The sequence below is a fragment of the Lissotriton vulgaris genome, chromosome 5 (genome assembly GCF_964263255.1).
Source record: "Lissotriton vulgaris chromosome 5, aLisVul1.2, whole genome shotgun sequence".
Classification (NCBI taxonomy): domain Eukaryota; kingdom Metazoa; phylum Chordata; class Amphibia; order Caudata; family Salamandridae; genus Lissotriton; species Lissotriton vulgaris.
In genome coordinates this window covers 1064737757-1064752321 of record NC_141693.1, presented here as the reverse complement: position 1 = coordinate 1064752321, position 14565 = coordinate 1064737757, and the positions used below count along the sequence as shown (strand labels likewise).

Sequence of the window (14565 nt, the reverse complement as noted above, 5' to 3'; positions counted from 1 at the left end):
TTAAGGAGGGCATCCAAACTGTGTTGGAAAGTAATTTGGACATTTCCAATTTTCTTAAGAAAAAGTTGTGTAGTTACCACACTACTGCACATTCAGTCACAGGAATTTCTCCTTATTTTCTTATGAGGGGGAGACTGGCTTTAATAGCTGCAACACCTGAATTGTGGAATTTCAAAAGTAATGTTACTCTTGATGTGGCAATTGCTAGAACTAAAGTGAATAATGTTGAGGCTCAAATCAAGGGAAAGTCGTATCAAGATTTTTGTCATAGAGTCAAAGCTAAGGTTATCAAAGAAGGAGATTGGGTTCGCATAGTCAAACCAGTTTTACAGCGCAATGGTTCTTCCAAATTCTCTGGTCCTGTTCTAGCTGACAAAGTTTCTAATTCTGCTGTTTTGTTGAGGGACAGAGGGTGGTGGAACAAAGGCTCGGTTGTGGTTCTCAAATCTGGGTAGGAGAAATTGTTTGAACAAAAACGGGTGGGTTCCGATGTGTGGTTTGGTGATAACAACTCAAATTCACTTCCCTTGAGAACAGGTTCACAATTCGAAATCTCTGGTAGTAAGGATATGTAATTTCAAGTTGATTCTTCTAATGAGAAGAATGGAGGTTTGACTTCTCAAATGGAAGCTACCAGCGAAAAGGATTTCACTTCTTCTCACAAGAGGAAATTGAAGTTACCTAGAAAAATTGAAGATTATGTTTTGGATTCGTTTCTTTCTGCTTAGTTTCTATTTGTTCCTTCTGTTTTGTTTATATATAAAAGGGGCATATTGTTTCCAAGGTTTCAGAATGCTCCAATGTCATACTCTTGTCACTTGTAGAATGTTCACTATGTCATAGGGAATGTTACTCATGTGTGGATGAATCAGTTGGACTTCGTGTTAGCAGGACGTGCTTGCTGTCACCAGTGGGCTTGTTACTGGCACTTCAAAAAAGAGAAGTATTTTTATATTTCCTGACTCCACCGCTTTATTTCAATAGTCCACACTTAGCTGGGATATGCAGCAATAGCAGGATATCATAATCTCTCAGTGTCTATGTGTCAAGGTAAGGCATTCTTCTTGGCCCACGGGATGAAGTTTGATGGCGTGATGGCACGAGGCTGCCATCAGGTGCGCCATGAGTCACCTCGAAAAGAACAACAACACCAACTCCGCCACCCAGATCACCAACCTCGGCCTCCGACAACTCGTCACCGAACCCACCCACGCCGCCGGCCACACGCTTGACCCCATCTTCTCCACAAGCACCCACGTCGCCTTCAACCACACCACCGAACTCCACTGGACCGACCACCACTGCATCCACTTCACATTCAAGAAGGCAACCACGCACCACCACACTCAACAGCTACCTCGCCACTGCTGAAGCAAAATCACTGAGGACCAACTGACCTCTGCCCTCGCCCTGGACCCTCCAACCGACCACACCGGCCCAGACGCCGCTGCCCGAAACCTCAGCCAATGGATCGAAGACTGCGCCAACACCCTAGCCCCGCTAAAGAAGCCCTCCATCAACCACTCCAGCAAGAAAGCCGCCTGGTTCACCGAAGAACTCCAGACCTCCAAACACACATGCCAGATGCTAGAGAAAAAATGGCTCCAAGACCGCACATCAGACAACCATGCTGCCCACAAGGATGCCATTCGCAGACACCACCAACTCATCAGAACAACCAAGAGATCCTCCTTCAAAACTTGTCTGAACAACAATGCACACGATTGCAAAGAGCTCTTCAGTATCATCAAGGAACTCTCCAACCCCAGCGCCAACACCAACGACATCCCGCCCTCGCAAGAACTGTGCGACTCACTGGCCACCTTCTTCCACCACAAGATCATAGACATCCACAACAGTTTCAATGCACCACCAACCCCGACCACGACTGACCCCACCCCGAACACCACCTGCACCAACCAGCTGACATCCTGGGCCCACGTCAACGACGACGAGACACGAAAGATCATGAACTCCATCCACTCGGGATCACCAGCAGACCCCTGCCCACACCACGTGTTCAAAAAAGCAAACGCCACCACCGCACCCCAACTACGAAAGGTCATCAACATCTCCTTTGACTCAGCAACATTCCCGGAAAGCTGGAAGCACGCCGAAATCAACGCCCTCCTCAAGAAGCCCAAGGCGGACCCCAAGGACCTCAAGAACTTCCGCCCCATCTCTCTGCTCCCCTTCCCGGCGAAGGTCATTGAGAAAATCACCAAAATACAGCTGACCCGCCATCTCGAGGACAACAACATCCTAGACCCGTCGCAATCCGGATTCAGATGGAACCACAGCACTGAGACAGCCCTCATTGCCGCCACAGACGACATCCGACACCAACTAGACAACGGCGAAACCTCAGCCCTCATCCTCCTGGACCGGTCAGCTGCCTTCGACACGGTCTGCCACCACACACTAAGAAGACGCCTCCGAGTGTGCGCCTCCAACCCCACTGTTCCAAAGCTACCAACCTCATCTGCGGGGTACCCCAGGGCTGGTTTTCATTGTAGGCATTTTTGTGTGCCTCGTCCTCTTAACCAAACCATGTACTTATTTTGCTAGATAAGAAAATACTTATTTTGAGGCACCTCCCAAAACCATGAATGATTCTCATGTGTAGTGTTGCTCATTACCACCCACAGCGAAAGATATGCCAAATAGGAGGTTGTTTCAATGGTAATTGACATGTTTAAATCAGTAATCACACGGAGAAGAAAGAACAAGCACAAACAATTACAAATGGACACTTCAATAGACCCCAACATAGTTAGACTGGTGTTATTCATACCTGTTTAGCAGAGTGATTACTCTGCAAAGCAGCTGGAGACACAAGCACAGGAGGAGTGCTGCAAACCGATGGAGATCCTGCTGATGGGCTTTCCATTGTGAAGCCAGATGGTCCTTCACTCTAAAGGTAAAAACATAATAACACGCTTTGTATAAATGTGTTTTAAGCCTTTTTGAAGATAGTTCATTTTTATAGTTGGTAACGGAGTTCTCTTATGTACCAACTCTGAAGAAGCAAGAGCCTTTTCCCACCGAATTCCATATATTTGAATTTTGTACATAATCAAGGGTGACAATAAGTCAAACAAACAAAAGGATGTCCTGTTGTGATGTCAGGGTCGCTGTCAAAACATGGTGTCTTCTCGGACCCTACCCTGCATCCAACCACAAAGTCTACCTGCAATATTGATGGGTCCAGGGCACGGGCCAGGTTCTAAGTATGTGACCTCTTCATCTAAATAGTTTTATTTTATTTTATTATTTATTTTAGGTTTTTGTAGAGCGCATAGTCACCCTTGAGTATCCCAGCGCTGAACCTCGTACTCCTAAGAGGGGGGCAAGGAAGACTTCGAGTAGATCAAGGAAAGAGGAGGGTTTTGAGGGATTTCCTAAATCTTAAAAGGTTTGGTTCCGCTCTAAGGTTCGGGGGAAGTGCGTTCCATTTTCTGGCTGTGTTTACAGAGAATCTGCGGCCGCCAACGCGGGTTTTCTTCACCCTAGGGACCACAATAAGGTTTCCCTGTTCAGACCGGAGCGCTCTCGGTGGTTTGTATGGGGTGATCCATGTGCTCAGAATGGGAGGGCCAGCGTTGTGCAGGGTCTTATGGGCCAGGCAGAGGGCCTTGAATGTAACTCTTTCCCTCACGGGGAGCCAATGAAGTTTCCTCAGCGCTGGTTTGGCCGATGTTCTTGGTGGGGTGTTTGTGAGCAGGCGGGCTGCGGCATTTTGGGTTTTTTGTAGGATCTGGTAGGTGGCTTCCGGTGCGCCGAGGTAAATGGCGTTGCTATAATCTAGCCTTGCTAGCACTAGGCCTTGGATTAGCAGGAGGCGAGATTTGAATGGTAGTAGGGGCAGTACCTTTCTGCATGATCTTAGAAGCCCATAGCAGATGCCAGCAGTTTTCCTAGCTTGAGTCCTAAAGGTGAGGTCTGTCTCAAGCCACACTCCTAGACTCTTGACCTCTGTTTTGGGGGAGGGGGGTCACCCATACAGGCGGGCCAGATGTCAGGTGGAAGACTCGTGGATTTGTGGCCGAGGAGCAGGATCTCTGTTTTTGACCCGTTGAGCTTTAGGTCGGAGTCGCTCATCCATTGGTGGACGGTGGAGAGACAGTCATGCAAGTTGGAGGGTTTTAGCTTGGGGTGTGAGAGAGTCACCACCAGCTGGGTGTCGTCAGCGTAGCTGACGATCGTGACTCCGAATGGGGCGACCAGCTCCTCCAGTGGGGCCATATACACGTTGAAAAGCGTGGGGCTCAGTGAGGAGCCCTGGGGCACTCCACACTGGAGGGGGATTGGGAGGGAGCGGCTTTCTCCTTCCCAGACTTGGAAGGAGCGTTGGGAGAGAAAAGATGTGAGCCATCTCAGCGCACTGTCTTGTATACCTGTGTTGTCTAGGCGCTGGGCTAGGACCTGATGGTTGACAGTGTCGAATGCCGCGCTGAGGTCCAGGAGGACCACTGCCACTGATCCTCCTGTGTCAATGATCTCTCTCGCTTTCTCTACTGCCGCCAGGAGGGCGGTGTCTGTCCCCTGACCTGGTCTGAAGCCGGTTTGGGAGTTTTTTAAGAGAAGGTTAGCCTCCAGGAAGTGGGACAGTTGTTTATTTGCGAGCTTCTCCGCAACCTTCCCTATCCAGGGGAGGAGCGAGATGGGTCGATAATTGGACAAGTCCGTGGGGTCTAGAGATGGCTTCTTTAGTAAGCCCTTGACCACGGCCTCCTTCCAGCTTAGAGGGACTTCTCCTTGGGAAAAGGAGGTGTTAATGAGGGCCGTGAGTCTAGCAACGATGGTCCGAGCGATGCTTTTTGTGAACCGTACGGGCACTGAGTCGCTGGGGGCGCCGCTTTTCGTGGCTGCTAGGGTGGTTGCCACTTCTTCTTCTGTAAATGGTCCAAATGAGGGTAAACGTGGGAGTTCGGAAGCGTCCGTGAGATTTCTTGAAGTGGAGATACAGTCCTTGGCTGATCCGGGGAGGGCCTGATTGGTGGTGGGTAGGGAGGAAAGGATTTTCTTTATTTTGTTATCAAAGAAATTAGCCAGGTTGGCACATTTTTCCTCGGCTGCTTTGGGGTCCAGGGCTATCTGCGGGGGGCTGGGACATGGAGAAGCTCTTTAAGGATGGAAAAAGTCTCCTTAGCAGAGCACGCTGAACTCTTTATTCTTTCCTCAAAGAAGGAGCTTTTTGCGCTGTGGAGGGCTTGTTTGTATGCCTTCATGGTTGTTTGGTAGGCGTTTTTGTTCGTTACCGATTTATTTTTCCTCCAAGTCCGCTCCGTCCTTTTACACTCCTTCCTGAGGATGTTCAGGGCCGGAGTGTACCAGGGGGCATGGTTAATCCTTTTTGCATGCTTGAGGGCGCATGTAAGTGGGATGAGGCTGTCTAGGGGGTTGGTGAGCCAGCTGTTAAACTCCCTATCAGCGGTGTTGGGATCAGTGGAGATGGGACCGTCGGATTCCCTCAGCTTCCCTTCCCATTCTTCTGTTCTCAGCTTGTTCCAACGTCTAGTTAGAATCTTGGTTTTCTGTTTAGGAGCCGTGGCAGGCTGATAGGACCAGTGCATGGGGACCAGAAAGTGGTCGGTCCATGGAAGAGGGGTAGGGTCATGTATTTGAAGATTTTTGATGTTAGAGAAAACTGGGTCTAGAAGGTGCCCTTTCTCGTGCGTGGGCTTCGAGTTCAGCAGCAGGAGGTCAGCTGACATGAGGTCTGCTTGGAGATTGGCGGCTGTGTTATCTGTTTTATCTAAAAAGTGTAGGTTCAAGTCCCCTAAAAGAAGGAAATTGGGCGTTACTAATGTTTTTAAAAGGATGTTGTCCATCAGCGTGCTTGGGAAGTCACCTATTGCGCCTGGTGGTCGGTATATCAGCAGACCCGATAGTGAAGTGGTGGGGGAAATCTGGAAGATGAAATTGCCGTTTTCACAGTCCTTGACCGTGCCCTCGCTGAGTCTGCAGCTAAAATTACTTTTATAGAGAATGGCGAGCCCGCCACCCCTTCCCACTGGTCTATCAAGGCAGCAGATTTGATAGCCGGGGGGGGTAGCATTGACCAGGTCCGAGCCGTTGCTGGGGGTCAGCCAGGTTTCGGTCAGGAACAAGGCATCTAGCGAGAGGGTTTGAATGAGAAGGTTGATCTCATGTGAGTGTTTTGCTAGTGACCTGCAATTCAGGAGGCCTAGACGAAGCATATGGCAGGTTTCCATAGCTTTGTGGGTGTCGCAGCAGGGACATCCTCTGAACGGGGTGTCATCCTGTAGGATGAAGTCACATTGAGGACTTTTCTTAGTGTTCCAGAGACGGAGGGTGTCCGAGGAGTAGGATAGATGGGATTGAGATTTGGGCATAGTGTCTGGTCCTGGGGCCGGCTGGGCCCGGACGGGCCCAGACGGGCTTGCCTTTGGCGCGCCTTCGGCGCGCTGACGGCGCGCCCGCTGCGCCCGTCCGCTGCGCGTCCGGTAATTGCACATTTTTTTATAGGGGGGAAGGGGCGGGTGGGCGTGGCCTCGGGGTAGGCGTGGCCTGTTTACCTCGCCGTCAATGGCGGCACAATAGTAAAATGCCGGTTCCTACGTTGCAGCGAAGGGTCGCTGTTCGGCGCTTCTGTCGCCTGATTCGTGCTGGCAGGGGGTGAGTGAGGTTTTTTAAAAGCAGATAGTGCGCAAAGTAAAAATTCAAGAAAACAATTTTTTTTTAAAAGTACAAGATGTCTCCCGGCTTCCGCCTCAGGAGAATTACAGGTTCTGCTTTGGGGCGCTGAAGGCAGCGTATTTATACAGAGGAGGGCGGGTGGGCGTGGCCTCGGGGTAGGCGTGGCCTGTTTACCTCGCCGTCAATGGCGGCACAATAGTAAAATGCCGGTTCCTACGTTGCAGCGAAGGGTCGCTGTTCGGCGCTTCTGTCGCCTGATTCGTGCTGGCAGGGGGTGAGTGAGGTTTTTTAAAAGCAGATAGTGCGCAAAGTAAAAATTCAAGAAAACAATTTTTTTTTAAAAGTACAAGATGTCTCCCGGCTTCCGCCTCAGGAGAATTACAGGTTCTGCTTTGGGGCGCTGAAGGCAGCATATTTATACAGAGGAGGGCGGGTGGGCGTGGCCTCGGGGTAGGCGTGGCCTGTTTACCTCGCCGTCAATGGCGGCACAATAGTAAAATGCCGGTTCCTACGTTGCAGCGAAGGGTCGCTGTTCGGCGCTTCTGTCGCCTGATTCGTGCTGGCAGGGGGCGAGTGAGGTTTTTTAAAAGCAGATAGTGCGCAAAGTAAAAATTCAAGAAAACAATTTTTTTTTAAAAGTACAAGATGTCTCCCGGCTTCCGCCTCAGGAGAATTACAGGTTCTGCTTTGGGGCGCTGAAGGCAGCGTATTTATACAGAGGAGGGCGGGTGGGCGTGGCCTCGGGGTAGGCGTGGCCTGTTTACCTCGCCGTCAATGGCGGCACAATAGTAAAATGCTGGTTCCTACGTTGCAGCGAAGGGTCGCTGTTCGGCGCTTCTGTCGCCTGATTCGTGCTGGCAGGGGGTGAGTGAGGTTTTTTAAAAGCAGATAGTGCGCAAAGTAAAAATTCAGGAAAACAATTTTTTTTTAAAAGTACAAGATGTCTCCCGGCTTCCGCCTCAGGAGAATTACAGGTTCTGCTTTGGGGCGCTGAAGGCAGCGTATTTATACAGAGGAGGGCGGGTGGGCGTGGCCTCGGGGTAGGCGTGGCCTGTTTACCTCGCCGTCAATGGCGGCACAATAGTAAAATGCCGGTTCCTACGTTGCAGCGAAGGGTCGCTGTTCGGCGCTTCTGTCGCCTGATTCGTGCTGGCAGGGGGTGAGTGAGGTTTTTTAAAAGCAGATAGTGCGCAAAGTAAAAATTCAAGAAAACAATTTTTTTTTAAAAGTACAAGATGTCTCCCGGCTTCCGCCTCAGGAGAATTACAGGTTCTGAATTGTGACTTTAAACCTTTTGTGGTATCTATGTTGTGGATATGGAGCAGAACAAGGCATAGGAGAGCAAATGTGTGATACTTGCAAAGAATGAAAGGGAATATCAACCAGCTATTAAAGCAATATTTAGTTACTGCTTATTAAAATCAATGTTTCACTCGGAGTTCTGTGGCTCTTTCATGTTAATCTGGGCTTCTAAAAATACTGGTAACGCAAGGCTGGGGGTTTACCTTAAAAAATATCTGAATTTGTAATACTGATATGGTGTAGTCAATTAATGCAAGGGCTCACCATGCGTTCATATGCCCACATCACTCACTCACCCTGAGCATCTCTCACCCCACACTGACACATGCACACAGCTCACCTTGAACTCACACAGATATACAGTTCATCTTGCACTCCCACATGGGCACACCACTCACCCTACACTATCCCAAAGGTAACCATTATTTGACCTGGCCATCTTTGTATCTCCCTTTCATTGTCCATTATCTATTTGCCTCACTCTCACCAGCTTCATCTGACCCTCATGTCTGTACCTGGGAGCGGGAAAGCACGTCCATCTCACCTAAAAGTCATTCTGTTGGCTAAACCTGACCATACATGAACACACCTTCTGATACCAGGAGACAGCCAGTAATAGGGCGGCCAACTTTCCATTATCACTTTGCAGGACACTGTGAAGAGACATCATAGACAGAGACACGTCTCCACATTTTAAAGATTTCATTCTAAATCCCCCACTCTTAAATCGGGTCATGTTAAAATATTAGCTTGTCTGAAGATTCAGCTCGAGTGTGATTACTACTCATTCTGTATTTAAGTTCTAATCCCTCCACTACCTACTGGAGTAAACCTTGATTGCTGGCTATTGAAACCGTTGAGAGGCATGTTTAGAAAATAAACTACTCTGGTATCTAAATGGAATGAAACAGACTTAAGCTCTGAAACACTACTGGTAAATATCAGTATCTACCAAGAATACTGTCCAGTAACCATCTACTGCCACAGGCCCTGGTCCAGCGGGTACAAATTAGCCACTGAGCTAGAACAAGTGGCATCTCATCTCTGCTTTATCACTTCACCTAAATATGCTAGAAATAAACTTTGCAGTATCATAGTTGGCAGTACAGTGGCATTTCCATGGGAAAGGTAGTCCGTTGGCCTTGCCATCAGAATAACTGCTTTCCCATTTGAGATCTAGCAGAATAGTTGGAAATCTGGATACAGAAAACTACAATTTTTAATCCAGGCTTCCCATATGAAGTAATTGTGCACTATTTTGGCAATCACTTTTTTAACTTATTCCTCTGTGAAAAGAAGTATTTATAATCAATGAAAAAGTTGCCAGTAAGAGTGTAGTAAAAATAATGGACTGGAAATTACCTGGGGTTTGCGGGGCGGAAAAAATTGACTAGTCCAATGGTATATTAATTAAAATACAATATGGTGGTAAAGGTATAGCCTTTGCAGCAAGTAGCACTGTACTGCAGTCTAGGGTCTACTACTTTAACAAACTGCTTGATCCTGGGCAAATCATACTCTTCCTGTGGCTCTTTCCACTTGCTGTCAATATGTCAGCACTCTGAAACATGCTTAAGGGAAGAAATAAACACCAAGGTTGTACTTCCAGGACAAATCCTGGTGGTAGGGAACACCCTTGTTGGCTGAGCAGGTATATCCTAGGTATTGGCCATTGGTAAATTCAAGCTTAAAAAAAAGGAAATTATTCCCGCTGTGTTAGCTGAACTCTACAATAGATTTGTTACAAAACATGACAAACAATATTTCCGAGAACTGCAGACCTGCATTCACTCAAACATTATTTCAACATGGCCTCACACTAGAGAGTGGGAATACCTTTGTGGTAGAGGTACATAAAGTGTTTAGAACAGAGGTATTTTACTTGTGTTAAATTCCCTGATGTAGATGATGATACCCCGCTATTTCACAAATACAAACTAGGTGAAACACCAGACGAATACACTCCTTACGAGGAGGTCGAAATTCCTCTAAACTTACCAAGAATATCAAAATTGGTTTAATGGCGCCCTTACCTAGAGTATACAAATTGTGAGAATGGGCCTGCTCAGCAATGAGGGGCCCAGCCGGATACACACCACATTCCAATGTTGATTATCTAACCACAGGCCAGATAGGGGGGATTACACATTAATCTAGTAACAATATACAGAAGTCTTACACAATTTGTGATGTGAACATGAACACTTGCTTCTGCATAGACTGTTCAAGCAGTAGCACCACAATTAACTACACAGTAAACATAGACAGAGCACAGCAAAAATATGTATGCAACTGACTATCCACAGTCAGTAGAAGTATTTAATATACAAAAGAACACATGAACACTTGGTTCAGCAGGCGATCTTCTCCACATTTGTAAGGTTGTTTACACCATTGGTACAGCCACAGCCGACACGTGTTTCGTCGCCATTCGCAACTTTCTCAAGGCTGTCAAACAAGATTTTAAAGTGTACAATCAATAAATTTGTTCTATTGGAAAGATCTGCGCATATACATATATTACCTTCATTCCTACCATTTGTGCTCGTTCAGCAAAAAAAGGTCCTCTCCCTTGTGCATTGTGGAGATACAAAGTTAAAAAGACAAGAGTGTTTTATATAGATAGAAATACCCATGTGTGAAAGAGGTCAAATCAGTGTTGTCCCAACAGACATGCCCCGTGACAATGTATTTGACACAAGGTTATTAAAAAAGAGTGGGGAAAAGAAAAGGTGGCATCCCCGTATGCCCATGTTAAAAGTACCTAAAGAAGGTAATAAATTGTGAATTGTAAATACCTTCTGTAAAGAGTAAGGTTGTCACTTTGGAATCAAGTATATTCTAAGTGAAAAGGTCTCGGAAAAATCTTGTTCGACAGCCTTGAGAAAGTTGCGAATGGCGACGAAACCCGTGTCGGCTGTGGCTGTACCAATGGTGTAAACAACCTTACAACTGTGGAGAAGATCGCTTGCTGAACCAAGTGTTCATGTGTTCTTTGTATATTAAATACTTCTACTGACTGTGGATAGTCAGTTACATACATATTTGTGCTGTGCTCTGTCTATGTTTTACTTTCTATTGGTATATATGGAGGACTGTGTATATTATGTAGTACTGTGGATGGCACGGTACGAAGACATAGAGCACGCTTTAAAGTAAGACAGTGATTATTTGATCTATATGCAAACACAATGGAGGTGCTGGCTACCTTAATTAACCACTACCATCAGTTTTGTTTATGTACAATTAACTACACCAAGCATCAGCCCTCAAACATAAAATGTAGTGATGAGACAAAATTCCCACCAAATGTGAAGAAGTTCCATTTTGGATCGCACAAAAACCAAACCAGCTTGAACCAGTATTTCCCAATACGGACCTGCAGGAAAAACACTGGATATTGACAATTGCTTGCCAATGGGGATAGCTTCCTGATACAAAATTGTGCCACTTGGGGTACAGTCTTTGCTGCAGTATATACCAGAACACATCGTACCCACTCTTTGGCATTTCTACATGAGGTATTAAAACAGGTACAGAATGAGCACAGGGCAGCACCTGCCCTGAACTTGGAGATGAAACTGATGGGCAATTTTTCCACAGTATTTGCCAGAATGTTGAGTAACATAAAAGGGGAAGCAGCTGCGTGAGCTATATGCCACGTCTGAGGGATTTGCTTCCTGCACAACAGGAGCGTGAATTGCCTAAAATTATTGAAGAAGCCCACGCTACGCTGGGTAGAGATAATTTGGGAGCCAGACCAGGAAAACCACAGGGAAAGATGTATTCTGAAAAGGATAACTTAACTCTAAAAAAAGCACCCGACTCTTCCACAAAGAAGTGGGACAACAAGAAAAAACGAAATCATAGAGTGGGTCTCCTACACAGGAATCTACAGATAAACGTTACAACTTACACAGCTGTGATAATGTTACACCACCAGATAGGTATCAGGATAGTGATACATGTTTGTCTCGTTCCTTTCAGGATACATCTGACAGACGCACAGAGAGAGGAGGACGGTCAGCGAGGAGATCGGAAGAGCATGTGAAACAAAGAAAGGATCCACAACGCTCATCTGAATACATAATCAAATAGGAAGATAAACCTAAAATATAAAAACCTCCATTTAAAAATAAGAAGGTAGCCGGACTTAAGGTGAGGCATTTCCCCCAGAATCTGAGGACTCCGCTTCTGAACAGGGAGTTGGCTTGACAATGCTGGACAGCACGGTAGAAGTCACAATAGAGCCTGACTAATTGTCTGTTGGGAGTAGCGCGGAGTGAGATTATCAGGGTGGAAACACCAGATACCAGGGTAAGCGTCCCGTATCGGTTATACGAAGTACAGCTATGGTTGGAACCGGATGTTGATTTCCAATGTGGGTAGACTGGGCACAGGCTTAATTAGAATCAAGGGTGAGGGTTGTTGCGTGCCTCGGAGGTATCACCTAGTCGGACTTTAGGTGTGAGGTACTAGTAGAAATGAAAGCGTCCCCTTAATCTAGGGAACGACCCTCTGGGCACTGCGTAAAGGATCAACCGATCTTTCAAATGTTAAGACTCCTTGTTAATCATTAACTCTTCAAAGCTGCATCAATAAAGTTCATCAAGTGTGAATTTTAATAAATCATATTCATGAATCTCAATGTCAAATTTCACATCCAAGACATTGTTATGTTTTAAATACATAGAAACACTTGAGACGGCATGCTCCCAATGCATTTCGTGCCCATAACAGGCACTTCATCAGGGGAATCTGTTAATAAACAATAAATCACTATGAGGGTCCACAACATATCATAACTGTTATTCCTTATCACAGTTTAAGCAAACAAAACCTCAAACAATATCGTTGCCAATTTAAAAAAAGTAGCTCGTTTGTGACAAACGTAGTGAAAATCATGAGTAGATAGTATCCAGTCGTAAACAGTAAAGTGAAAGACACTGCATGTGACTCTGTGTGCCAAAAATACGAAAAGAAATGAAGCGTAACACATGTTAAAGAACGCGTTGTTACCGCAATCGGAAAGGAAAAATGTCACGAACTTAAAACCCGTTAAAACCAAAACGTGAGTTAGCCCATATCCCAAGTGGGATCAAGTGCGTATCTTACTGCTCGTAGAAGTGTACAATCTTAGTGTGTCTCCAAAACGGATCAACAGCTGAAGTACGGCGAGCCTGTAAATTATGCCGGAGGTCGGCGTGAGGTCAGTGTGTAATCAAAAGTGATGACGTACTGCTAACCAGTCCAAAACATGGTTCGGCCATTTTGTAATGGGACAGAACTAATGTGAGTAGTGTCGGCCATTATAAAAGAGTGTGTCCAACAATGTCAAAAGAAAAGATCAATGTTAAAAGGTGGAGCTGAGTGGTCACAGGACCGCATCCATAAAACAAAACTCACATCAATAAACAATGATAGACAAAAGAAGCATGATTAAACCAGTGAAAAAAACAAATTAAAAAGTTTCACAATATATCACTGCTAGTTGTAGGGCTCACAAGTAACATGAGAGTTCCAAACCGTCATTGAGCCCATGGGGCTTCAAGGAATCAAGTCTGTATATCCATTGAGTCTCTTTTTGTAACAGTCTTCTATTCACATCTTGGTTGCCAATGTTGGTAATGGTTTCAAGTACCATAAACTTCAGAGAGACGTTCAGTTATTGTATCGACATACTCTACCAATGGTACTTGAAGGAGACACACTAAGATTGTACACTTCTACGAGTTGTAAGATATGCACTTGATCCCACTTGGGATATGGGCTAAATCATGTTTTGGTTTTAACAGGTTTTAAGTTCGTGACATCTTTCCTTTCCGATTGCGGTAACAACTCGCTTTTTAACATGTGTTACGCTTCATTTCTTTTCGTATTTTTGGCACACAGAGTCACATGCGGTGTCTTTCACTTTACTGTTTACGACTGGATACTATCTACTCATGATTTTCACTACGTTTCTCACAAATGAGGTACTTTTTTGAAATTGGCAACGATATTGTTTGAGGTTTTGTTTGCTTAAACTGTGATAAGGAATAACAGTTATGATATGTTGTGGACCCTCATAGTGATTTATTGTTTATTAACAGATTCCCCTGATGAAGTGCCTGATATGGGCACGAAATGCATTGGGAGCATGCCGTCTCAAGTGTTTCTATGGATTTAAAACAACAATGTCTTGGATGTGAAATTTGACATTGAGATTCATGAATATGATTTATTAAAATTCAAACTTGATGAACTTTATTGATGCAGCTTTGAAGAGTTAATGATTAACAAGGAGTCTTAACATTTGAAAGATCGGTTGATCCTTTACGCAGTGCCCAGAGGGTCGTTCCCTAGATTAAGGGGACGCTTTCATTTCTACTGGAACCGGATGTTACCAGGTTTATTAATGTCCTCTTTTGGGAAGAACTAACTCAGGGTTATGAAAATTTGCTGGTCGAGAAAGATTGGCCACCTGACTACATAATGGATTACCCAAAAGGATAAACAATCATTTTACTGGCTTTCTCTGACCTCGTTCCTGAATCAATTAAACATTCATGCACCAGGGAGTGGGCTTTAACGCTAGCTCCTGTGTTATACCACAACCAT

At 45.7% G+C, this 14565-nt stretch overlaps 1 protein-coding gene across 3 annotated transcripts in view; it reads right to left on the bottom strand.

Moving 5' to 3' along the window:
• The window catches only part of SFR1 (SWI5 dependent homologous recombination repair protein 1), a 155226-nt gene that overhangs the window by 61396 nt on the left and 79265 nt on the right, over window positions 1–14565 (bottom strand). For all 3 annotated transcript variants that reach the window (XM_086922744.1, XM_086922742.1, XM_086922743.1), the window contains exon 2: window positions 2795–2914. In XM_086922744.1, coding sequence (XP_086778870.1) covers window positions 2795–2890 — 96 coding nt within the window. In that variant the 5' untranslated portion in view covers window positions 2891–2914. The remainder of the gene's footprint in view (window positions 1–2794; window positions 2915–14565) is intronic.